General features: G+C 43.6%; 1 protein-coding gene across 1 annotated transcript in view; it reads left to right on the top strand.

The window, feature by feature from the left end:
• The window catches only part of LOC144808003 (uncharacterized), a 53,239-nt gene extending 29,096 nt beyond the window's left edge, over positions 1-24,143 (top strand). The window contains exons 3-4 of the mRNA XM_078673572.1: positions 4,226-4,290; positions 21,045-24,143. Of these exons, the coding sequence (XP_078529698.1) occupies positions 21,730-23,028 (1,299 nt within the window). The 5' untranslated portion in view covers positions 4,226-4,290; positions 21,045-21,729 and the 3' untranslated portion in view covers positions 23,029-24,143. The remainder of the gene's footprint in view (positions 1-4,225; positions 4,291-21,044) is intronic.
• The last annotated feature ends 813 nt before the right edge of the window (positions 24,144-24,956 follow it).

Below are 24,956 nucleotides of genomic sequence, written 5' to 3'. Positions count from 1 at the left end.
TTCAGAGTTCAGGTGCAATTCCTCCCTCCCATCTAGATGCAGATCTCTCTATTCACCACTGGGTGACTCATCCTGTCTCTTGGAAGCCCCCAGCCCTGTCACTCACAAAACCAGACAAAGGAATACACAAACTAGCAGAGGCAGGTTTGAATAGTTAGACAAGCAAATACCTACTTTCTAAAAGTGGTATTTGCAAACACAGAATATTAAAATAACCTTCACTAAAAGATGTGTTTTATTATTCTGAGTTCAGGCATACTATTACTAAACTCCATTTTCTACCATGTTCTTGGGGTCGGTTAGGATTATAAAATGTAACAAGTCTAACAGCCCATTCCGGCCTATGGAGAACAGGTAGCGTTGCAATAGTGAAAAACGAAAATGGTTGTAATTCACTATTAGGACATGCCACACATATCAGGGCTTGCTCTACCTTATACTTACAATGCACCCTGCCTACCTTAGGGGTATCTGATCTGAAGAAAAGGGAAGGTTAAGGGACTGGCAAGTGGGTGCACTTGCCCAGTCAGCATGACAGTACCAGACTGCACACAGGCTCTGCAATGGCAGACCTTAGACACATTTTACATGGCTGCTTCTGTGGGTGGCACAACCAGTGCTGCAAGCCCACCAGCAGCATTTGGATTTACATGCCCTGGGCACACTTAGTGCACTAGACTAGGGTCTGATAAGTAAACCAAATAGCCAAACATGGAACCACTGATTAATACATTAATTTATAATAGGGAGAGCATATGCACCACATGTTTTGCTCTGAGATGGTAATGTTGCAATTCTTGGAAGGCATCTTTGAAAGCAAGGAGTTCTTTATCTGAAATAGTATCAGTTATTTCCCCTGGTTGCAATTTTCTAGAGTAATATGCCACCAGATTCAACTGTTCGGTCTCTTAGTGTCTCTGTGAAAGTACCCCTCCGATGGCCTGTTCAGAAGCATCAGTCTCCAGGTAAAACGGTTGGGTAGGATACGCATGTAGCAGAATTGGCGCAGTGGAAAAACTCTTCTTTAAGAACTGGAAAGCATCTTCTGCCTCGGCTGACTATTAAAAAGGTACTCCTTTCCATAGCAATTTAGTAATTGGAGGTACCTTCGGGAAAAATTCTCGAATGAATCTGCGATAGAAATTTGCAAACCCGATGAAGCTCTGTATTTCATTCACTGAGGTTGGAGGAGGCCGATTTAAGAACATCTCATTCTTTTTAGCATCCATGGTAAGACCTTCTGGGGCAATTACAAATCCCAAGAAATCCACACGTTTCACCCCAAAAGCGCATTTTTCAAGTTTTACGTAAAGCTCACTTTCCTTCAGGCAATGCAAAACTCTTTTGACCTGTTGCCGATCTTCTTCTGATGAGGAATAAATCAAAATGTTTTTGATGTAAACAATCGCGCATTGATCAATGAACTCCTTCAGGACATCATTAATGAAGTACTGGAACGCTGCAGGAGCGTTGCTCAACTGTAGGGCATCACTTGGTACTCATATAATCCATACTTTGTTCTGAATGCTGTTTTTCACTTGTCTCCACTTCTCACTCAAATTAAATGGCACACTTCCTGTAAATCTAACTTCATGAAGATTTTGGCATCTTTTAGTTGATCAAGAAGAACTGAAATCATGGGAAGAGGATAACGATTCTTTATTGTAATCTTGTTCAATGCACAATAATCTATGCACATTTTCAGATCTCCGTCACGTTTCGGAACAAAAAATAACGGTGAAGAAACGGGGGACTGTGATGGTCGTATGAACCCGTTTTCTAAGTATTTCTGAATGTAATCTTTAAGATGCCGGTTTTCAGCTTCAGTAAGCGCATACATTTGGCTACAAGGAAGGTTAGATCCAGGTTCCAAATCGAATTTTGCAGTCATACGACCGATGTGAGGGCAACTTCTTTGAATCCAATTCACTGAAAACTTCAGCAACTCTTGATATTCTACTGGAATACTCACAGTTTGCCCCTCACACACCATCATCTTTTGCTCGCATAATAAAGCCGCTGGATTTCCATCTTGCTCTTTTTGCTTTTCTCTGAAGCAATTCTCCAAACAATAACTTGAGTTAAACTTCACGGTTCAATCACTCCATTTAATTGTTGGGTTGTGTTCAGTTAAGCAAGTCAAACCCAGGATGATTCCAAACTGCGGAGCACCGATCAAGTTCAATTGAATGTCTTCCTTTTGACCTTTTACTGCAAAAACAACAATGATGGACAGAATGTGGATCAATGTCACACATTCACCCCAGTCAAAAGATCTGGGCCCAAATCCATCGTTTTTCCACTCCACACCACCCTGGGTTAGACAATGGCGATATGCAAATCAGCGCTGACCCTGTTGCCCCATGGGAACAGTCCAGTCCGAACTACAAAAGCCATGTCCTTCCCAGAACGGAAACAAGCATCCGAGGCCCGGCCCGGTTTCGAGGTAACAACTCTTCCTTTTGACCTTTGACATAGACAAGTTCCACAACTTCCGTGTGACTGGTTATTGGGCCGGAAGATACATTTGTACCCTCAACAGCCCTAACTGCCGCACTTCTCTTTTTAGGTAATGCCTCAGACCAATTTTCGAGGCATATTTAAGGTGACAAACGTTCCCCGTAGCACCGGAGTCCAGCATCACGGCCATTCCTGAAAGAACTCTGTCTCGAAATCTTAGGGTCATCGTCAGAATGAGGTGTGGAGCGGAAGATTGTAGAGTATTGCCCACTTGATGAGAAATTGAAGTTGTATCCTTGTTAGCAACCACCAGCTCAACTCCTTCTACTGGTGGTGCAGAGAGTTTTCCTTCCTGAAGGTTTTTGGCTTCTTGGGACATTCCTTTACAAAATGTCCACTTATATCACAATAAAGCCATAGATTATTCTGTCGACGCTTTTCTTTCTCTTCTTTGGAAAGGGGGCCTCTAATTGTTTCAATTTGCATAGGTTCGACTCCATGTTCTTTATTACCAGATTTAACAACCTCTGCTCTGACCCGGTCAAAGCGTGGTACACTGGGCCGAAATTCACGGCGTCTTTCACCCCTTCTTTCCGTTTGTCGATAGTCTATCTCTAAAACGAGATCAATCAAAGCTGAAACTTCTGTAGGGCGATTTGGGATCTGTGACAAAGCATCCTTTAAGTCATCTTTCAAACACAGATAGGACAAGGCTGCCCTTTTGGCCTTCGGCCATTCAGTTTCTACAACAAGTTTGTTAAATTTGGCCAGGTAAGTGACAAGCTCTTGATTCCCTTGCCTCAACTCCAGTAATTCATTATCCGTAGCCTGTGCCTCCTTCCGACAATCAAAAATTCGCAAAAACTCTTTCTTGAATTCCTCAAAGTTATATAAAATTGGTGAATCTTGGGTGACCAGGGGCATTGACCATGAAGCTGCATCTCCATTGAGATACGACAAGATGAAAGCTATACGAGATTGTGCATCTGGGAAGACAGTGGGCTGACACATGAAGTACAATGAGCACTGAGTTAAGAAAATTTGGGCCTTCATTACAAATTTGATTACCTTATTTTTCTCCCTGACTACTATCAATTCTTGTTGAATCTCATTAAGAATATTTCCTAAATTTTTTTAATTGATCCCTTTAGCCATTCTGATCGGGTGAGTATTGACGTGGGCACTTCACTCTGTCAAGGGTCGTGGTTACTCACAGTGCCGACAGTCCCAGGAGCAGAACGATGAGATTTTCCAAATTCCACCACTGGTTTTCCCACAGCCCAGCCACCAACTGAAGAGATAACTAGTGGCCGTGCGAACCCAGCCGGAGGAAAGGGGAATGGGACAGAGAAGAGACTGCCTGACCTTCTGGCTCTTCCACTCTACTTCTTACTTTCTGCCGAACTCCGTTTTATGCCTTTCTTACTCCCTCTCTCTCTTCAAGCATGAGTGGAAATCGATGTACCAGAAAAGCACACCATTACTAATTTCCTTCAATTCCTTCTCCACTTTCTTACTCTCTCTCTCTCTCTCTCTCTCTCTCTCTCTCTCTCTCTCTCTCTCTATTTCCTTACCCAGAGTGCCTGTGGCTTTTACTCCTCATCTATTCTTCAATATAAGTATTTTATTCTTTGATAACCTGCATTATAAACAACATTTTAGCACCCTTTAACTCTGTGGGTTCATTTATTATTTTTCACTCATTCGTTCATTCACTCTCTGCCTTACTTTCTTATTTTCTGAATTCTTCTTTCTTCTCCCTTAGAAACCTTCTGGAGCTTCCGCTGCCAACCAAGCAACGAAGAAATCAGGAACTGAAGTATTCAATGGGTAAGTATTAAATCTTCTCTTTATTTTTCTTTTTTCCTATTTACATTAAATTGGTATTTCTCTCTAGTTCTAAATTATCGAACTAACTAACCGACGCACCGAAGTGCTCTAACCTGCGCCTAAGCCTGGCACAAAATGGCACTATTTCTATCAAACTAGACTACAGAAAGAACGTGACTAATCTCTGAAAATCCGTTGGTGAAGTGCCTCGGTTCTAAAATCAACCGGCGCACTTCACAGCTGGTCTAGACCTCATGCCCGTGTCCAGGAACTCAGGACTAGGCCGGCAACTTCTACCGCAGTCTTCCCTGTTGGTAGTACAGGGGGAGAATGCCCGGGTCCGTGCTATAATCACCCACGACCTTTTGCGAGCGGGTGATCTTTGCAATGCCGGTTCAATGGCAGATACTGCGAGACAAAGAAGAGCTTTGATTCCTTTTTCCTGCACCCTGACACCTGTCCAGGGGGTGCAGAAGAGGTGAGGCCTGTACTGTGCTGAGGAGGTGAGACCTGTTCAGGGAGTGCAGAGGAGTTGAGGCCTGGCCTGGGCCGGGGGTTCAGTCGAGGTGCTACCTATCCAGGAGGTCTATGCCGAGGCATTGAAGGGCGGTGTGTTGCTGGCGTCTATAAGTGATGCAGTCATATCAGTGCCCCCTAAGCCTGGAAAAGACCCTGTAAGTGTACATCTAATCACCCTCTGCCACTGCGTAACAGTGATAATAAATTCCTGCCTGAGGTAATGCGACTCGGCTATCCCTCCTACTAGAGAAAATAGTCTCCTCTGTAGAGTTGGGATTTGTCCCACATAAATCCACAGCGGTTCATCTACGGATGGTATTCGCAGTGCTGCATTAGGTAAACCCAAACATGAAGTCAGCTGATGCCGATAAGGCGTTTGACTCCCTGGAGTAGCCTTTTATGATCGAGACGTTTAGGCGGCTTGGTATGTCAGGGAGTTTGAGATCACGTATGAAGCTGCTGGGCACACAGCCTATGGCCTGCGTTTACGTAAATGGGCTCAACTCAGATGCCATTCAGATCGCCTGGGGCACTGGGCTTAGTGTTATAATTTCTGATGTCTTCGTCTCAAACTGGAGGGTCGCTAATTTGAATCCTGGTTGGTGCACTAGGGAATAGTGACTTGTATATTTTTACAGTGCTGTGACGTCTGCCCGTGAGAGACAGCACTTTGAATAGGAAAGCCAATAGTTTAAAGAAAGAATTAAACTAAATATAAAATAGGCTACACAAATTATAGGATGGGCTGTACAGAGTATAAGATCAGTCGAGCCTAATTTGTAAAAAGAGAAAAAGTGTAAATTCTTACTGTGCTATCAGATGTTACATGTTTAGTTACCGCAATCATACTGTAGCTAGTGTTAACCTTTTTTTAAGGTTTCCATGAAAATACTGCATTAAAGAAGTACTGGTAACACCCTCACAGTAATCTTAAAAAGAATTACTCTTTGTCACCGTGAACCTCCAGGTTTGTCGCGCCCTCGGGTGGTCTGCTCCATTGTCTGCACTCCTCTAGTGCAGCTCGGTGATGCCAGCACAACTGGAACAGCCTGGCTGGGTGCACACATCTCAGCTATAAAAGTCCTGCTCGTTGGGTGGCAGCAAGGATCCCGAAGTGAGTGTCCACATGCCAGTTTGTGGATCGTGTTAGCAACCCAACCATATCAGCATACTACGATTCTTTGCAGCCACCAAACAAGCAAACTGACCCAGGAGTTACAAGTTAGCTTACATTGATGCCCCCCCCCCAGGTCTCTGGCCCTCTAGACAGCTATCTAAACAGAGGACATGCCCTTTTGAGAAGCTAGTAACCCCAGTGCTTCTTCGAACAGTTCTTTTATCATGGCGCTTCATTTTAAGCGACCAACTCTCACCCCAATGGCCTCCTCAAATGGTGCGATGTTTGGGTGACATTCGTTCTGCAAATTCCTGAAGCGTGCATAAAGCACAAGCCCGAACCCCATCAGCCTATATCTTCCAGGATCAACACCTAATGAAAAGAACAAACGCAGAATTCAAATGTTTTGATAGACCAATGTCATAGTCACTGTAGTCGTTCACCGTATTAGCAGGTCTTTTGTAATTAGGCACTCCTACCTGGAGACTGTTGTTATGTGGTCACTATTAATAAGGGGTTATTGTTCATCATTGCGGATACACTGTCTAACTTGATACTTCTGCTTTTCCTTAACCTTTGTGTGGTTCTAAAAGTACCAGTAACCTTTATAAGGCAAGTCGGTAAGCTTTGTAATGTTGTCTATCAGTTGTCTCTTTATCCCCTTCTTGTAAAATATGCAAACCTAACTTGAAATAAGTACACTTTGGTGTGAGAATAGCTATTGTTGCCGCTGATTTCCTTTATTGCAGCACAGCAATGCCTCTATTATAAATCGAACATTGATTATTCGAATAGTATTGATTTCATTCCAGAGTGACTTTTGCACCATTAAGGCGATAAATAATACGTTGACCTCATATTTGAGTTGGATCGGTTTATCCTATTAGCGTCCTGTCCTGTCCTTCGTCGTTGTTTTCTAGTGAGCGGCCTAGGCTCTAGAGAATCATAGGGCTCTGCCCCTCCTTTTGCTTCAACAGTGTTTGCCTTTAGACTTTAGAGATGCTGATATGCAGTGCGGAGACCTGCAGTTAAGCAGCTCTGAACGAGTGAATGAAATCCATGCTGGTGGTTTGAGCTGGGAACGTGCCTTTCATGTTTATTTCTTCCATCCAGCCTCCTTCTAGGTACATACATTGTCAGATAAGGGGACAGAGGCACAGAAAGAGGAGGATTTGCCTAGTACTAAACAGTTTAAGTCTGATGAACACAGAACTACTTTTTCCAAAGGTTAATACTTGGCCACGTTACATTCTGGTGAATAGTCCATGAGAGTGGGCACTGTGTACCCCTCCCCCCACCAGAGGCAATGTCTATGTGGTAATCAAACTCTTGTGTCATCGGTAGGCTAAGGGTAAGATTTATTCACCACACACCCAACTGCACCAGGAACGTAACTGTCGGGAACACTCATGGCAACGCATCAACAAGAGAGAAGTGGAGAAGTGTGGTTCAATGGTAAGAGCGGCAGACCCTGATGCAGAGGTCTAGCCCGGGACCAGGGTTCAATTCCCCGCCACGGCGGGTCTTGGGCTCACAAATTCCACGGACCTGATAATTCTCGCCTCAGTGCCTATTCCAATCATGGAGTTCCACTCTGCAACTCTGGGCAATAGCTTGCTTAATCTCCACAACGGACCCCACAACGCTAAGGATGCCTGGTCTCCACTTTGGGGGTGCCCAGGAGTGGGCACCTCACAGGGAAAGCCAGGATGGGTTCCACAGCGGTATTCGTACAAGCGCCTTGAGACCCTTGCGGGTGAGTAGTGCGCTATACAAGTATTAATTTACATTTTACATTTACAACAACACTCCTGGCCACACATCAACAACACTCCTGGCGACGCATCAACAACAACATTCCAGGAGTCGCTGGAAGGAATCTTTAGTTAAAGACACATCACCACAGTCTGGGCCCATTTTTAAAAGCACAGTTTTACTTACAACTTTAGGATGGTTGTAAATACCCCGATCTTGGACATAAATGGGGGGAGAGGCATAAATGTACTTAGTAACTCCTGAAGCTCACTATTTTACAAATTGTAGGTCAGGGTTAAACACGTAGTCTCCTGGTTGCACAGTTTCCTAGTGCAATAAACCACATGTAGGGTGGTGGAGATTGTGAGGGAGAGGCAGAGGGACTACAATCCCAGAATAAGAACCTGTATAGTGGCCCTGTCGAGAAGTAACATTTGGTGTTTATTTCCAGCATCTTTAGGTAAAGTGGTAAAGCCGGGATTAGATGTTACGTCTCCCCTCGGCCCCTCCTAGGATGATTGGTCTGTGTGTAAAGGCGCTTTCGTGTTCTGGATGCATGTGAGGTGCAGAGCCCATTTCAGGTGTCTCCCTTGTATCTAAGTAGCCTCTAAAGTTGTGTGCTGTTCCATAACGTTAGTGACAATCTGCATTCTCTCCTCTCACTGCTTGCCCCGTTGCTGCTTTTTAGAGTCACTCCTCGTATTGAAATTCTTTGTAAAGCAGATGACCCTTGAAGGGAAGATTATAATCTCTCTGACACCCCTTAGTACGTAATATCCCATACCTGGCCCAAAAACAAAAAAACGGACTCTGCATGATTTACTATATGGTAATACTTCCTTAAAATATTGCTCATTTTGCCCATGTTTCAGTCCATATGAAACTAGTCTTTGCCCTCCCACGCTCTTGTCCACACAGTACACTAGATCACGCCAGGTATTACATGCTCACCTGCATCAGATTCTCCTAGCGCCTTGCCCGTGTTATTGCATTGTTTGCTTCAGATTTTCCTCGTGCCTGGCCTGTGTTATTGCATTGTTTAAATCAGATTTTCCTTGTGCCTGGACTGTGTTATTGCAGTGTTTGTGTCAGATTTACCTAGTGCCTGGACTGTGTTATTGGATTGTTTGCTTCAGATTCTCCTCGTGCCTGGACTGTGTTATTGGATTGTGTGCTTCAGATTCTCCTCGTACCTGGCCTGTGTTATTGCATTGTTTGCATCAGATTCTCCTCGTGCCTGGCCTGTGTTATTGCATTGTTTGCTTCAGATTCTCCTCGTGCCTGGCCTGTATTATTGGATTGTTTGCATCAGATTATCTTGGTGCCTAGCCTGTGTTATTGCATTGTTTGCATCAGATTCTCCTAGTGCCTGACCTGTGATATTGTATTGTGTCCACCGGACTCTTCTAGTCCCTTTCCCATGTTTTTGCAGTATTTACTTCAACCTTATTGCCTGGCCCATGTTATTGCATTGTTTGCGTCAGATTCTCGTAGTGCTTCACCCGTGTTATTGCCTATTTGCTTCAACCCTACTGCCTTGCCCATGTTATTGCATTGTTTGTATCAGATTCTAGTACCTGGTCTGTGTTATTGCACTGTTTGCATCAGATTCTCATAGTGCCTGTTCTGTGTTATTGCATTGTTTGAGTCAGATTCTCCCAGTGCCTGGCCTGTGTTATTGCATTGTTTGGATCAGATTATCTTGGTGCCTAGCCCGTGTTATTGCATTGTTTGCATCAGATTCTTCTAGTGCCTAGCCTGTGTTATTGCATTGTTTGCATCAGATTCTCTTGGTGCCTGGCCCGTGTTATTGCATTGTTTGCATCTAGTGCACGGTCCGTGTTATTGCATTGTTTGCATCAGATTCTCCTAGTACCTGATCTGTGTTATTGCACTGTTTGCATCAGATTCTCATAGTGCTTGGCATGTGTTATTGCATTGTTTGCATCAGATTCTCTTGGTGCCTGGCCTGTGTTATTGCATTGTTTGCATCAGATTTTTCTGGTCCCTCGCCCGTGTTATTGCATTGTTTGCATCAATCCTGGTGCCTGGCCTGTGTTATTGCATTGTTTGAGTCAGATTTTCCTGGTGCTTGGCCCGTGTTATTGCATTGTTTGCATCAGATTCTCCTAGTGCCTGGCCTGTGATATTGCATTGTGTCCACCATATTCTTCTAGTCCCTTACCCATGTTTTTGTAGTATTTGCTTCAACCTTATTGCCTGGCCCATGTTATTGCATTGTTTGCGTCAGATTCTCCTAGTGCCTCACCCGTGTTATTGCCTTATTTGCTTCAACCCTACTGCCTGGCCCGTGTTATTGCATTGTTTGCATCTAGTGCACGGCCCGTGTTATTGCATTGTTTGCATCAGATTCTCCTAGTACCTGGTCTGTGTTATTGCATTGTTTGCATTCAGATTCTCATAGTGCCTGTTCTGTGTTATTGCATTGTTTGCATCAGATTCTCTCAGTGCCTGGCCTGTGTTATTGCATTGTTTGCATCAGATTCTCCTCGTGCCTGGCCTGTGTTATTGCATTGTTTGCATCAGATTCACCTCGTGCCTGGCCTGTGTTATTGCATTGTTTGCATCAGATTATCTTGGTGCCGGGCCCGTGTTATTGCATTGTTTGCATCAGATTCTCCTAGTGCCTGACCTGTGTTATTGCATTGTTTGCATCAGATTCTTCAAGAGCCTGGCCTGTGTTATTGCATTGTTTGCATAGGATTCTCTTGGTGCCTGTCCCGTGTTATTGCATTGTTTGCATCTAGTGCACGGCCTGTGTTATTGCATTGTTTGCATCAATCCTACTGCCTGGCCTGTGTTATTGCATTGTTTGCGTCTAGTGCCCGGCCTGTATTATTGCATTGTTTGCATTAGATTCTTCTAGTGCCTGGTCTGTATTATGATTCAAAAAGGGGGTGGTGATAGACAGAGTATCTGAATTAAGCAGAACACTCCTACCCAGTCAACAGATCAGGGCTTGATCCATCACCGTTTTTTAGCTCACTGCACCATCCCAGTTCAGAACCTGGCTACATGCAAATTAGTCTGTCCCTGGCCCAGTGCATCATGGGAACAGGGCAGACCAAACTACCAAGCCAATTCTTTACTGGAAAGGACGCAAGCTTCCGGGGACCGGTTTCTGGCATTACAGCCGTCTTCGGCCCGGCTTGCTTGAATCCTGATGGTGCTGTGAGCAAGGGACTCACATCTGAGCATACCCTTCCACACTCGTGGTGGCCAAAACGATTCAAAAAGGGGGTGGTGATGCACAGAGTATCTGAATTAAGCAGAACACTCCTACCCAGTCAACAGATCAGGGCTTGATCCATCACCGTTTTTTAGCTCACTGCACCATCCCAGTTCAGAACCTGGCTACATGCAAATTAGTCTGTCCCTGGCCCAGTGCATCATGGGAACAGGGCAGACCAAACTACCAAGCCAATTCTTTACTGGAAAGGACGCAAGCTTCCGGGGACCGGTTTCTGGCATTACAGCCGTCTTCGGCCCGGCATGCTTGAATCCTGATGGTGCAGTGAGCAAGGGACTCACATCTGAGCATACCCTTCCACACTCGTGGTGGCCAAAACGATTCAAAAAGGGGGTGGTGATGGACAGAGTATCTGAATTAAGCAGAACACTCCTACCCAGGCCTGTGTTATTGCATTGTTTGCATCAGATTCTTCTAGAGCCTGGCCTGTGTTATTGCATTGTTTGCATAGGATTCTCTTGGTGCCTGTCCCGTGTTATTGCATTGTTTGCATCTAGTGCACGGCCTGTGTTATTGCATTGTTTGCATCAGTCCTACTGCCTGGCCTGTGTTATTGCATTGTTTGCGTCTAGTGCCCGGCCTGTATTATTGCATTGTTTGCATTAGATTCTTCTAGTGCCTGGTCTGTATTATTGCATTGTTTGCGTCAGGTTGTCACAACACCTGGCCTGTGTTATTGCATTGTTTGCGTCACGTTTTTCTAGTACCTGGTCTGGTATTGCATTATATGTGCTGCTTTTGGTATGTTATTATTCTAATAGTTGCAGCTTTTCTAACAAACATGGTACCTTTTATCCCAATCAAGTGCATCTGACTGCAAGGACACTGCCCTCCTCCTGCAGTGTTGTGTGGCGTTTTAGGCTCTGAGTGAATTTTCCCGATTCATGCCCTTATATAGGTATGATTCACGCTGCCCTTATATAGGCATAGAAATCAAGTACTTATTTAGACATATCCCATGCAGACCAAATACAGGCATGGCTACTTCCACCCGTACCAAACGTCTAGGCTGTCCTGTTTTCAGTTTCTATTTTTGGTACATTCTGGTGGGGTTTTTTCAGTGTTTTCAATATCTTAAAAAACAGTTGTTATCAGTGGTTACACATTTTCACGCCACTAAAAACAACAGAAAAAGTGTTTTTCCGGTGTTTATGGAACGTTTTGCTTTTATCATTGCTTGCTTTCTGCACTGAAAGAACATGGTAAATAGACAGTGTACGTATAGTGTATATGAGGTCCAAAGAGATTTTTCCAAATTAATCTTATTGTAGTACACCATACAATACTTCTTCAGTGAGTCTTTGGTCATGTGCGCTCGCGCTTTCCTTCCCATGTAAACTTCTGTGAAAAGGCCCTCTCAGCATTCATAGCCCCTTCAGCTAAGGGGCACAGTTGGGATGACTCTTTCTTTGATGCCACATAATGCATGAAATGATAAATATTTGCGTTTTAGTTCCTGTGCATAAGAAAACAGTGCACCAGAATGGACTAAAAAGTCAATAGCATCCCTCATTAACTCGGAAGATTGTAAAGATACTTTCAGCATACCATCTAACAAGTGGCAAGGATCTCCTTCAGGGAATCACTTCAGCTCGGGTATCAATTTTGACAGGTCATCACACACATTTTTTATATACGTAGCTGAATCACTGCAAGTACAAACAATATCACTCCAATCTTTGTTGAACTTGGAAAGAACCTTTTTGCAGAGCATAAGTGACACTGTGTTCCATGTTTTCCAAAAGTCTGGTGTCACGTTTGCACCACTATCCCAGATGCTTGGTGATATATATACTTGTCACTATACCTGCATTTAATGTTTGAAGCCTGAGGTGTTGGCAATTCACCTACTATCAATACTGACCCACTAGAAACTATGGTCTGATGTATTAAGGGTTTTTACCCATTCTCTGTGGGTGAATGTGATGACACATATTAGGAAAGATTTTTATGAAACTAGCCATTTTACCTATCAGTGAAAGAATCAAATGCAGCCAAAATATCAAATGTGAGTTTGATATGTCCTGATTCTCTACAGTTTATAAAATAATTAAACTAAACCTAAAACGTAAAACTAAACCCTGCATCTTTAGACCAAAGGCCGTAAAACTGAAAAAAGTAAAAGGAAGAAGAACAAATATTTTAGTGGCATCCCTAAAGAACAAAACTCAAGCAGAATAATGTTAGCCAGGCTTTCTTACTGCTAGCTTGTATAACAAAGTTACATTTTATTGACCCCTTCAGTAAGAACAAAATGACTCTTTCACTTTATTTTTCCTTTCTTTGAATGGCATTTAGTTTGTGGTTATGCAGGTGTTTTTTCAGTGTTTATATGTTTTCACCGGTTAGGGCTATTTTTCTTTCAGTGGGGTTTTATCAGTTATTATAGGTTTAAACCTAAAACCCCACAACCTACAAACGTCACAACGATTTCTTGGAAAATCGACTTAAGCAGTTAGGGAACTTTCCCATGCTCGAATATTGATTTGTCCAACAACCCATGTACTTTGCAAAGAACAACTATTCCCTAGGGGTTCTTTCCTAACATTATTATGCCCGACTTTTTGTCAAACTATGGCATTCCTAGACACCTTTGAGGTATAAATATACCTCCACTTGCTCTAGCAAGACACAGTGGTTCGGAGCAGATCGACTCTCTACTTGCCCGACAGAGCTCGCTAAAGCAAGTGCCGACGGAAGCCGACCCTTCAGTTGACGCACTGATCAGGAAGCTGTCTCTTCTCCTGCCGAGAATCCAGCTCCAGTGTTTCCAAGCTCCCCTTGTGGGGTGTTGGGAAATCGGGTCCCGAGACAGAGATACCAGACCTCCTTCATTCTAACTAAGGTATGGAGCTGATTAGAACCTAGAGAAATCTTCGATAGATTCTTGGCAAAGAAATCTAAACCTATTCTACACAATACTTACTTCTTCCCTTGAACTAGACTTAGGTTAAGTACATCGGGGTAGGCGTATTTTAGAAGCATCAGTTGAGTATTTTAGCCTATGTATTTATGTATGTATTTTTATATGGCTTAGAAACCATACAATGCTCTTACAGTATTATTTTATAATACTATTCTCGCTGTACGCATTATACTTTGCAGTCTGCTTAACGATTGTAGCAGTTCACTTCTCTTGTATGAGAAAGAAGACTGTTCAATAAACCTTTTGATTGAAAATGCCCGTCTCTCTATTTCTCTACAAACTCTGTTGAAACGAAGCATGCAATGATTGACTGAGTGAAATACTTATCTATTGTTTCCGCTACTCTAGAGATATGTTTGTTATTCTTGGGAAACAAAGTTGTCATGTTTATGCGGTTGTCAGAAACTAATCCCTTCTTGTGAATTCGAGAAAGTTTCTAGTGACCTCTGAGCTAGCTGACACTCTCAATTAAATCTAATATATTTGAAAGAGACCTAGTCGACCTCAGTCCTACATCTAATCTATAGGAAATATTATTCAAATGCACAGAGCCTATTGGGAATATAGGAACTACACTACAGCAGTAGCAATCTACTTCCCATTTATGAAGCAACAGACAGCACAACATGTCTGAAGTTGTAGGGTTAGAAACAGTACATAGGTAAATAGGTATGATGGAAAAGAAAGTGATGAAAAAGATTTTAAATGAAGAAGCTGCTGTGATAGACAGCAAAACATCCATGTCAAAACAACAGCAGTAGGACAATGGTTCACGGAATGATAATGGTAGAATTATTTACATGTCTGTGCAGTGCGTGTCACTTAATGTTCTTTTCTTCCACTCTCATGAGATGGTTTTACAAGGCAACTCTGAGCTCACTGAGTATGGAGCTTCCACAAATCCCAGAGACGGGCCGTTCCAAAGATGGTAACAGAGAAGGTTGAAAGATCTGAGTCTTTATCCTGGCAGATGGAATGGTGATCCTTGAGGGGGTGTAGTTAGTCTGTGTGTTGCCACAGCTGTCCAGGGGGTGTAAGAAATGTCAGCAATTTGTGGAGGGCCCTCTTTTGGGTGAGAACCACCCAGCTTCATGCAATACGGACTAGAGGGTTTGTGTCTGCGCAGGATGAGTTACATTCTGATAACAAAATGGGGGACCTTATCCGAAGGGGATCGATGGTACCAAGGTTTAAAGTCTTCGACAGATAGAGAAAGTCCATATACCTCCAGGCGCTTGAAAAGCTTTCTGCACTCTGCTGGTGCAGGCAGGATGTTTATTCTCTAGTTGACATTTGCCAGGGGATGTTCAGATACATTGGTTGAATTAAACCTTGGAGCAGCACTTGTAGCGTTGACTCTTGGAGTCTTGTAGTATGTGCTGGATACCGTAGAACTGTCTTAATGTTTCACAGAGCTCAGAAATCCAGACTCTCCTTCGTCTCAGAGCGCGAGCTCTGTGGCTTGACCAGTTGAACTGCAATAAAGAAGATGACCTAGACCAGTTCTACCTCTCCCGACCTTTGAACTGATCCTTGAGGAAATAAGCCGTTGTCTGGAAAGCAGATTCACACAAGGTGCAGCTGACAGAAGTCCTGCCTGGAAGGAAATCTGCACAAGGTGCAAGCGACAGAAGTCCACCCTGGAAGGAAGATCTGCACAAAGTACGACTGACAGAAGTCCAGCCTGGAAGGAAGATCTGCACAAGGCGCAGCTGACAGAAGTCCTACCTGGAAGGAAGATCTGCACAAGGCGCAGCTGACAGAACTCCTACCTGGAAGGAAGATCTGCACAAGGCGCAGCTGACAGAAGTCCTGCCTGGAAGGAAGATCTGCACAAAGTGCAGCTGACAGAAGTCCTGCCTGGAAGGAAGATCTGCACAAGGCGCAGCTGACAGAACTCCTACCTGGAAGGAAGATCTGCACAAGGCGCAGCTGACAGAAGTCCTGCCTGGAAGGAAGATCTGCACAAAGCGAAGCTGACAGAAGTCCTGCCTGGAAGGAAGATCTGCACAAGGCACAGCTGACAGAGGTCCTGCCTGGAAGGAAGATCTGCACAAAGCGCAGCTGACAGAAGTCCAGCCTGGAAGGAAGATATGCACAAGGCACAGCTGACAGAAGTCCTGCCTAGAATGGAAGATCTGCAAAAGGCGCAACTGACAGAGGTCCTGACTGGAAGGAAGATTTGCACAAGGCACAGCTGACAGAAGTCCAGTCTAGAAAGGAAGATCTGCACAAGGTGCAGCTGACGGAAGTCCCTGCCTGGAAGGAAGATCTGCTCAGGGCACAGCTGACAGAAGGTCTGCCTGGCAATGACCACAAAGCAGTGAGAGACCCACAAACCACAAGATCCGTCAAGCCCAGCTAGCCACACTGGACGCAATGTACATCAAAGGCCTGATTTAGATTTCAGATGATGGTTTATTCCAACACAAACGTGACAGGTATCCTGCCCGCCCCATTAAGAATGCATTACATCCTGTGGCAATTATAATAAGGCAGGCAGGATATCTGTCACGTTTTGATAATGCCTTGGCGTCGTTTGCAGAGTTTTACTCCGCAGAATTCCACGAAGTGCCAGGGAAACTCCGCCGCACTCTGCAGACTTCCGCTAGTGGCAGAGTTTGTTTAGTTGCGCTGCTCTCACTGATTTGTAGTGCCAGGAGTTTAATCTGCACTGTAAAATCAGCACGAACAGCACTACGCGTTGCGCCAGAGGGCGATGCTGCTTTCTGCCGCTCTAATTGATATTCTAATCGAGTGGCAGCTTCATCAACAAGAGTGGCAGATTTCTACACTCGAGTGGTCGTGACCTGCCGCGACCTACCGCAATGAGAAATCTCGCCAGGAGGTCTAGTGCATTATATTTTCTCACAAGCACTCACCACCTTACGGTTGGAGAACTGCTTGAGAAAAAAAACTCAGTTCTGCGTTACTTCATGGAGTTTTTTGGAACTCCGCACTCTGGGCAAAAATTTGCGAGCTCTGCCGGCGGAGCTGAATTTTTCGCCCACCCCTAGTTTTGAGGCAATAATCTGTTGGACAAACTTCAAACTAGGCCATAATAAGTGTTGTAGAAGAAGTAAGAACCACGGCCTTGTGAGTATTAAGTATGGGCACAAAATCCGCTCCGCTCACGAAATGTGCAAATGTTCGGCAATTTTGCAATCCGCGAATCTCGTTAAATTGCCGAAAAATTTGCGAATTCGCGAGCGTGTGGATTTTTTTTTTTAGCCCACACGAAGCACAGTTAAGGCAGGTGCTCGAGTTGAAGCTAACTTTGTAACCATTTTAGAATGGCGCCGGCAAGCTGCCAGAGTGCTTGCTGGCGCCATTCTAAAATGGTTACAAAGTAAGCTTCAACTCGGGCACCTGCCTTAACTCTGTAAGTGCTTCCTGTGGGCCAAAAATTAAACCTCAACAGGAAGCACTTCCAGATATAAATAAAGCAGGTGCCCGAGTTGAAGCTCAAACTCAGTAAAGTTTTAATCAGCCCAAAACATTAGTGAGCACGGTCGAGGCTGGGCAAGTGTGCTTTAACCCCATATCTGCCATCGAAAATTATCTTTAATACCCGAGGGAGGTCTTTGCATCCCTGAGTTTCTCGAGCGCAATCCCCGTTCCTGTGACCAGGAGGCTGCTTTCTCCTCAACTGCTGCCCTGCTCTCTCTTTGACCCTTTATACACGTGGCATGTTGACACGCATAGAAGCCCCGCACCACACACTAGTGGTATCAAACGTCTTCCCGCCCTTTCCCAACTATGATGGACAGCTCACTCAAGGGACCCCGGCGCCTTTTGGCGCTGTGGCAAAGTTACAGGGACACATGGTCAGTGGAGACAAATCTTCTGGCCCTACGCAGCTGCAGTGTAGGAAAGGCACTATCATTTACCCAACGAGGTAGCACTTACTGGATTAGCCAGTAGAAAGTACTCCAGTTGAGAAGAGGCATTGCACAAAACGGTGGCATCTTCGTGGATAACTATGCAGGGCAGGATTCATTCTGGCACAAGGCTCCTGTCACAAAAATTAAACCTCAACAGGAAGCACTTAAAGATATAAATAAAGCAGGTGCCCGAGTTGAAGCTCAAATTCAGTAATGTTTTAATCAGCCCAAAAGCATTAGTGAGCACGGTCGAGGCTGGGCAAGTGTGCTTTAACCCCATATCTTCCGTCGAATATTAGCTGTAATACCTGAGGGAGGTCTTTGCGTCCCTGAGTTTCTCAAGCGCAATCCCCGTTCCTGTGACCAGGAGGCTGCTTTCTCCTCACCTGCTGCCCGGCTTGCTCTCTGACCCTTTATACTCAAGAGGCATGTGAACAGGCATAGAAGCCCCGTACCACACACTAGCGGTATCAAGCGTCTTCCCGCCCTTTCCCAATCCCAACTATGATGGACAGCTCACTCAAGGGACCTCAGCGCATTTTGGCGCGGTGGCAAGTTACAGGCACACATGGTCAGTGGAGACAAATCTTCTTGCCCTTTACGCAGCTGCAGTGTAGGAAAAGCACTATAATTTACCCAACGAGGTAGCGCTTACTGATTAGCCAGTAGAAAGTACTCCAGTTGAGTAGAGGTATTGCACAACATGGTGGCATCTTTGTGGATAACTATACAGGGCAGGATTCATTCTGGCACGAAGCTCCTGTCACAAAAATTAAACCTCAACAGGAAGCACTTACAGATATAAATAAAGCCGGTGCCCGAGTTGAAGCTCAAATTCAGTAACTTTTAATCAGCCTAAAACATTAGTGAGCACGGTCGAGGATGGGCAAGTGTGCTTTAATCCCATATCTGCCGTCGAAAATTAGCAGTAATACTCGAGGGAGGTCTTTGAATCCGTGAGTTTCTCAAGCACAATCCCGTGTAGTTCCTGTGACCAGGAGGCTGCTTTCTCCTCACCTGCTGCATTGCTCGCTCTCTGAACCTTTATACACAAGAGGCATGTTGACACGCATAGAAGCCCCGCACCACACACTAGCTGTATCAAACGTCTTCTCGCCCTTTCCCAACTATGATGGACAGCTCACTCAAGGGACCTCTGCGCCTTTTGGCGCGGTGGCAAAGTTACAGGCACACATGGTCAGTGGAGACAAATCTTCTAGCCCTTTACGCAGCTGCAGTGTAGGAAAAGCATTATACATTTACCCAACGAGGTAGCACTTACTGATTAGCCAGTAGAAAGTACTCCAGTTGAGTTGATGGAAATCGCCCAAAAATCTGCGATTTCGCGGGAAAATCCGCGAATTCGCAGACTTTTTTGCGATTTTGTACGAATTTACGGACAGCAGATTAGCAAAATATGCCCATACTTAGTGAGTATCAGGCCGTTATCTGACTTCTGATGAACCCTACAGAATGAGTGAGCAGCCAGAGGGCAGTAGAGGGACCGAAGGACAGGAAATGAGATAAACTAGAAAATGAGAAATATGGAAAGGTAGAAATGCTGCATCACCTGTGGATAACTGACACCTCCTCCCGCTCTGCCAAATGACCATCCAGTCACAAAGTGGCATCCTGGGCCCCAAACTGACAACGTCATGCCAGATGCCATGTAATGGTGGAAAAGGGGGGAAAAAGAGTAATATGCCCACATCTGCTGCGTGGATATGTCAGGTAAATTATTGGTTGTGATGGGTTCTCCATAAGTACTAAATTACTGATATCGTTAAATATTAAATTATATGAATCAACGTTTGTTTGCCTTATCTGCGCTTATAATGTAAAGGAAGGGCCTTACAGTGAACCCCTCGCTCTGTTTTACATAAAAGCCCTGGAAGGAGCGGCATATTACAGAACTTTATTTACTTTAGTAAGAACTAAAGACTTGCTTTTTAAAGTTGTCTTTCAGGGCCAGAACCAGGCTCTGTAAGCTGCACTACTTTCAGGGAGATGGACAGATGTTATGGCGATAGGAAACCCCCCTCAAACTACAATAATGTTCCAATCTTCCAGGTTAGAAGAAACCAGAAATGCTTGAACCAAGGGAGCTGTTGAAAGTGTCAAAGGTGACTTATGAACAGCGAGTAAAGACAGGAGTTGGTATTTGAGAGGATCTTAAGTAAATAGGAAAGAAACGAGAAGAAGTGTGTGAATGGAGTTACTTTTGTTGTATACTTCATGAAGAATTACTGAAAATTCTGCAGCCCAGCCTGATCCATCTCTTTTTCTAAACTCTATTGTTGTTTAAATGAAATCTTGACCATATGCGTCTATCTTAAGCTATACCTCAAGCACTTGGGTGCTTCGTGAGCACCCTTACTTTGCTCAGTTACTCTGTGAACACTGGTAAATCACCTCCTTTTCAGACATTAATAAGATATCACCTGATCAACAGAACCTTTAGTTAAATATCTGTGTATGATGAAATATTTCTTGCTAATTTTTAAAGGCGGTAAAGAGGAAGAGGGAGATATACTAATATTTTGCGCCGTATTTGCATCATAAAAGTGGCACAAAACAGCGCAAAATCTTTTTTTCCTAATTTACTTTCCAGCGCTAAGCTTTTTTAGCGCTGGAAATAATTTAAAAGTAATGTGAAGCAGCACATAGCACTGCTTCACATTACTTCACACATTGGGGCCTGCCAAGGGGGGTGCTTGGGCGTTCCCGTGCAACTACCCAAGATTTCTCATGCTAAACCCATTTTACCAAAATCAGTAGATTGAGTTTAGCGTGAGAAAACTGCACCCTTTTAAACTAGACACAAGAAAGGAGAAATGATTTAATTTCTCCTTCCTTTTCTGACTTTGCATGCGTGCTGCACTGCGCAACACGCATACAAATTGGGAAAAGCATTCCCTCATGTCTGACATAGTATTTTGTACAGGAAGGATGTTCTTCCTGTACAAAACCGATGCTGGACTCACACACACACACCCTAGCGCTCTGGTGCTAAGGTGTGTGCCTGATGCAGTGCCGCTGTAATCAGTGCCGGCGCAAGGGAAAGGGAAGGAAAGAGCCATATCTTTGAAAATATGGTGCTCTCCTGTTCCCTTCCTGTTGCGCCACGCAGCGCAGCCTCGCGCGCAGGGGGGGGGCTGCGCTGCAATGCATGGAGATTTGGTAAATCTCCCCCGAAATGTCTTTTACAACCAGTTAAACATTGTGAATTCTCATTACATTATGTTTCAATTTAGTAATTTTAAATATCTTTACATCCAACAGAAAACAAGCCTTGAATGTATGAAATGACCATCAATAATGAAGCAAATGCTGTAAATCTTCAATCATAGCAGAAATAATGAGCTACAGTATTCAGGAAAACTTCAGCGCAGTCGGCGACAGAGGAACCTGCACACAAACTGACAGATCCTGGATGAAGTATCAAGGGCAGTTCAGTGATTGTAAGAGTCTGAGCTGTGCACCTCCATGCTACAAGACGAAGAAATGACCTTAGGAAAATTAAGGCAACAACAATAACAAACCGCCTCCTTTATAAACAAGTGCCTAACACCAGCTTTGATCATGGGATCGGTATGATGTGATTACCACAGTGCTCTGTTTTCTAAAATGATGAAAAGCCATCATTCCGTGCTCTAGGAGAATTGTAAACTCTTTCTGGCTAAACCACAGTAACCAGAGAAGAGACCAACAGAGCGGAGCCAGACAATTGACGGGTAAAGGAAAGAGGAGTTTGTCTATCTATAATACAACAGACTGTCCCAATTTGCACCGTCCAGAAGGAAGATACATGTTTACCTACAAGCGTGCATAGCCATAATCCAATCTAAAGGCCCAATCGCCTCCAAAGACACATTTTACGTATTAGGAGTGTGGCAAATATTTGGTGTCTATTGCATTGTATTGTTAAAACAGAAATCAAACATGTGAAATACCACACACATATTAAATGTGTGAGAAAAACACAAGTGTTTTATCAGCCATGTTGGCCCATCAGGAAATGCAGTCATGGGATGTAGACAAATATATACTCGACCCAGAGACACTAACCAAGAAAGAAGAATCCTACACATGCAGCACGAGCTTTAGTTTGTCATCACTACTCAAGCTTCATCAGCACACGTACACAGGACAAAAACCATTCAAGTGCAGTGAATGTGCAAAGTGCTTTAGTCAGTTATCACACCTTCAAAGACATCAGCGAATACACACAGGGGAAAAACCATTCAAGTGCAGTGAATGTGCAAAGTGCTTTAGTGAGTTATCAAGCCTTCGAAAACATCAGCGAACACACGCAGGAGAAAAGCCATTCAAGTGCAATGAATGTGAAAAGTGCTTTAGTCAGTTATCATACCTTCAAAGTCATCAGCAAACACACACAGGGGAAAAGCCTTTTAAATGCAGTGAATGTGTGAAGAGCTTTAGTCGGTTATCACGCCTTCAAAGACATCAGCGAACACACACGGGGGAAAAACTCTATCATTACAGTGAATGTGACAGTAGTTTTCGCGTCTCGTCTTCATTAAGGTATCATCAGCGAACTCACACAGGAGAAAATCCATTCAAGTGCAGTGAATGTGCAAAGTGCTTTAGTCGGTTATCACACCTTCAAAGACATCAGCGAACACACACAGGGGAAAAACCATTCAAGTGCAGTGAATGTGCAGAGTGCTTTAGTCGATTATCACATCTAAAAAGTCATCAGCGAATACACACAGGAGAAAAACCATTCAAGTGCAGTGAATGTGCAAAGTGCTTTAGTCGGTTATCACACCTTCAAAGACATCAGCGAACACACACAGGGGAAAAACCATTCAAGTGCAGTGAATGTGCAGAGTGCTTTAGTCGGTTATCACACCTTCAACGTCATAATCGAACTCACACAGGGGAAAAACCATTAAAGTGCAGTGAATGTGTGAAGAGCTTTAGTCAATTATCACACCTTCAAAGACATCAGCGAACACACACAGGGGAAAAGCCATTCAAGTGCAGTGAATGTGCAAAGTGCTTTAGCCAGTTATCAGACCTTCAACGTCATAATCGAACACACACAGGGGAAAAACCATTCAAGTGCAGTGAATGTGCAAAGTGCTTTAGCCAGTTATCAGACCTTCAACGTCATAATCGAACACACACAGGGGAAAAACCATTCAAGTGCAGTGAATGTGCAAAGTGCTTTAGTCGGTTATCACACCTTCAAAGTCATCAGCGAACACACACACAGGGGGAAAACATAGAATGGCAATGAAAGTGAGAAGGGCTTTTGTCAATTTTCGATCCCACACAGCCCTCAGTGAATACACTCCTTCATTTAACTCACATGGAAATAATGCTAGAGATGCAGAGATTCCGAAAAGAATTTAAGAACATCAAATATAATATTGACCCATCTGAGGACATAGACAAGAGCAGAACAGTGCAGTTATTGTGAGAGGAATGAATTACTGAAAAAGATAAAATTCAAATTATGTGGGACTTTGAAATACCAGTTGATACAAGACCTGACTAGCAGTAAAGAAGAAAAACAGATAACAGTATTTGCAGAATTATAAATTTGTTTGTTTCCAGTGATTGTTCACTTCCGTACACATAGAAAAGTGACATGATGTACCAGGATACACAGTGGGAGACAAGCACAATGTGGATTAAAAGAAAAGAAAAATTCTTGATTTTTAGTTGGTGAAGAAGAGATACAAAGAAAAACATTCAATCACACCTGACCACACTACCTGTAAAAGCAACACTGAACAATACTGGGACTGGGTATTTTCAGCTAACTTGTCGGATTAGTGATAAAACGCATAAACCCAACACACCCAGAGTGGACATGTTGTCAGAGCTCTGGAGATGGAAGCTTCATTGGTAAAATGTAGGTACTACTATTAACAAATGCCACTGCAGTATATGTAATGAACTAAAGCGAAGCACAGGTGTTCAAGAAATAACCTATTTTCAGGTAGAAAAGAGCACATACCTTGTTTTTAAGTAACGTTTGCTGCATCTTTTACACACTGTTATCGGTTGATGGATCAGCTCGTGACTCAGGCCTTATTACTAAGTGCGACCCGTGGCTCCTCTCCGACTTGGCTCTCCCTATTCATTTTGTGACTCGCCAAACTCTACTTTTTACCAGAATTGAGCCACTGTAAGCAGCAGACTCAGTTTCAAAACAAGAAATATAAAATAATGTAAAAATAATTTTTTGGTTATAGTTTTTATACATCATATGTTTTTCCCACTATCAGTTTGTAACTAAACTCTGAATTGACTGAAAGTGTAAATATTTTTAAACAGAGATGTGGAACTTGGAAATTACATTTTTAAACAGTTTTCAGCTAATAAATAAAATGTACTTTTAATTTGCGTTTGTTTCCTGACGTTATTCTTTATCCAGCCCCTAAGCCCCAAACTGTTTCACATTTACAATATATTAAGCAATAGAAGGGCTAATTTTGTCAAGTTCTCTGTTCCTCTCTTGCACCACTCACACAAACACTCAGAGGCCTGTGTCTGCAGTGCTGGGGTACAAAGTAACAATTACCAGTTGCAAACTAAGGATCTAGGTGAAACTGAGTCCCGTTTCTAGATAATAGTGGGGGGACCCCTTAAACTGTGGCTACCCCCCCACCCCCGACTTTTGCCGTGCTGATAAAGCAATAGTGAAATTGAGTAATTTATGATAAAATGAGAGAAAGAGAAGAAGAGAGCGAGGTGCAGGATATATTAAAGAAAATGAAAAAAAAACATGACTTTACCCAGTTCTGTGTACAAGCATTGTACGTAAACAAGTTGTGCTGTGCGTTGTGAACAGGCTGTACCCCCTTTGTATGTAAATGAGCTTCTGTGACGAGACACCCCAGACTCCCATTTCTTCTAGCGCGGATGATAATTTGAGCACTGTAAGGTGATCGCAAAGAAGGGCTATGTTGAGAAATAATCGCCTTCCGGGTCACACAGTTGTGATTATGTAGTTCTTTATTAGTTTTTTTTAATTTACTTGAATTTGCAGCAATTCTCCAGGTTACTTTTTCTCAGTATTACGCTTCAGGTCGCTCATAGCGCTCCATCAGTTAAACGTGAGGTTTGATGTAGGATTTGTTGTTAGTGTCCCTAGACCATGTCCCAATCCCTTTGTCCTTGATTTGTCGGCATGGGTTTTGTCCACATACTGGTCTA

This window comes from Lissotriton helveticus, chromosome 1_2 (assembly GCF_964261635.1).
Source record: "Lissotriton helveticus chromosome 1_2, aLisHel1.1, whole genome shotgun sequence".
NCBI classification, from domain to species: domain Eukaryota; kingdom Metazoa; phylum Chordata; class Amphibia; order Caudata; family Salamandridae; genus Lissotriton; species Lissotriton helveticus.
Note: the sequence above shows the minus strand (reverse complement) of the source record. Positions and strands in the feature narration are given on the sequence as shown.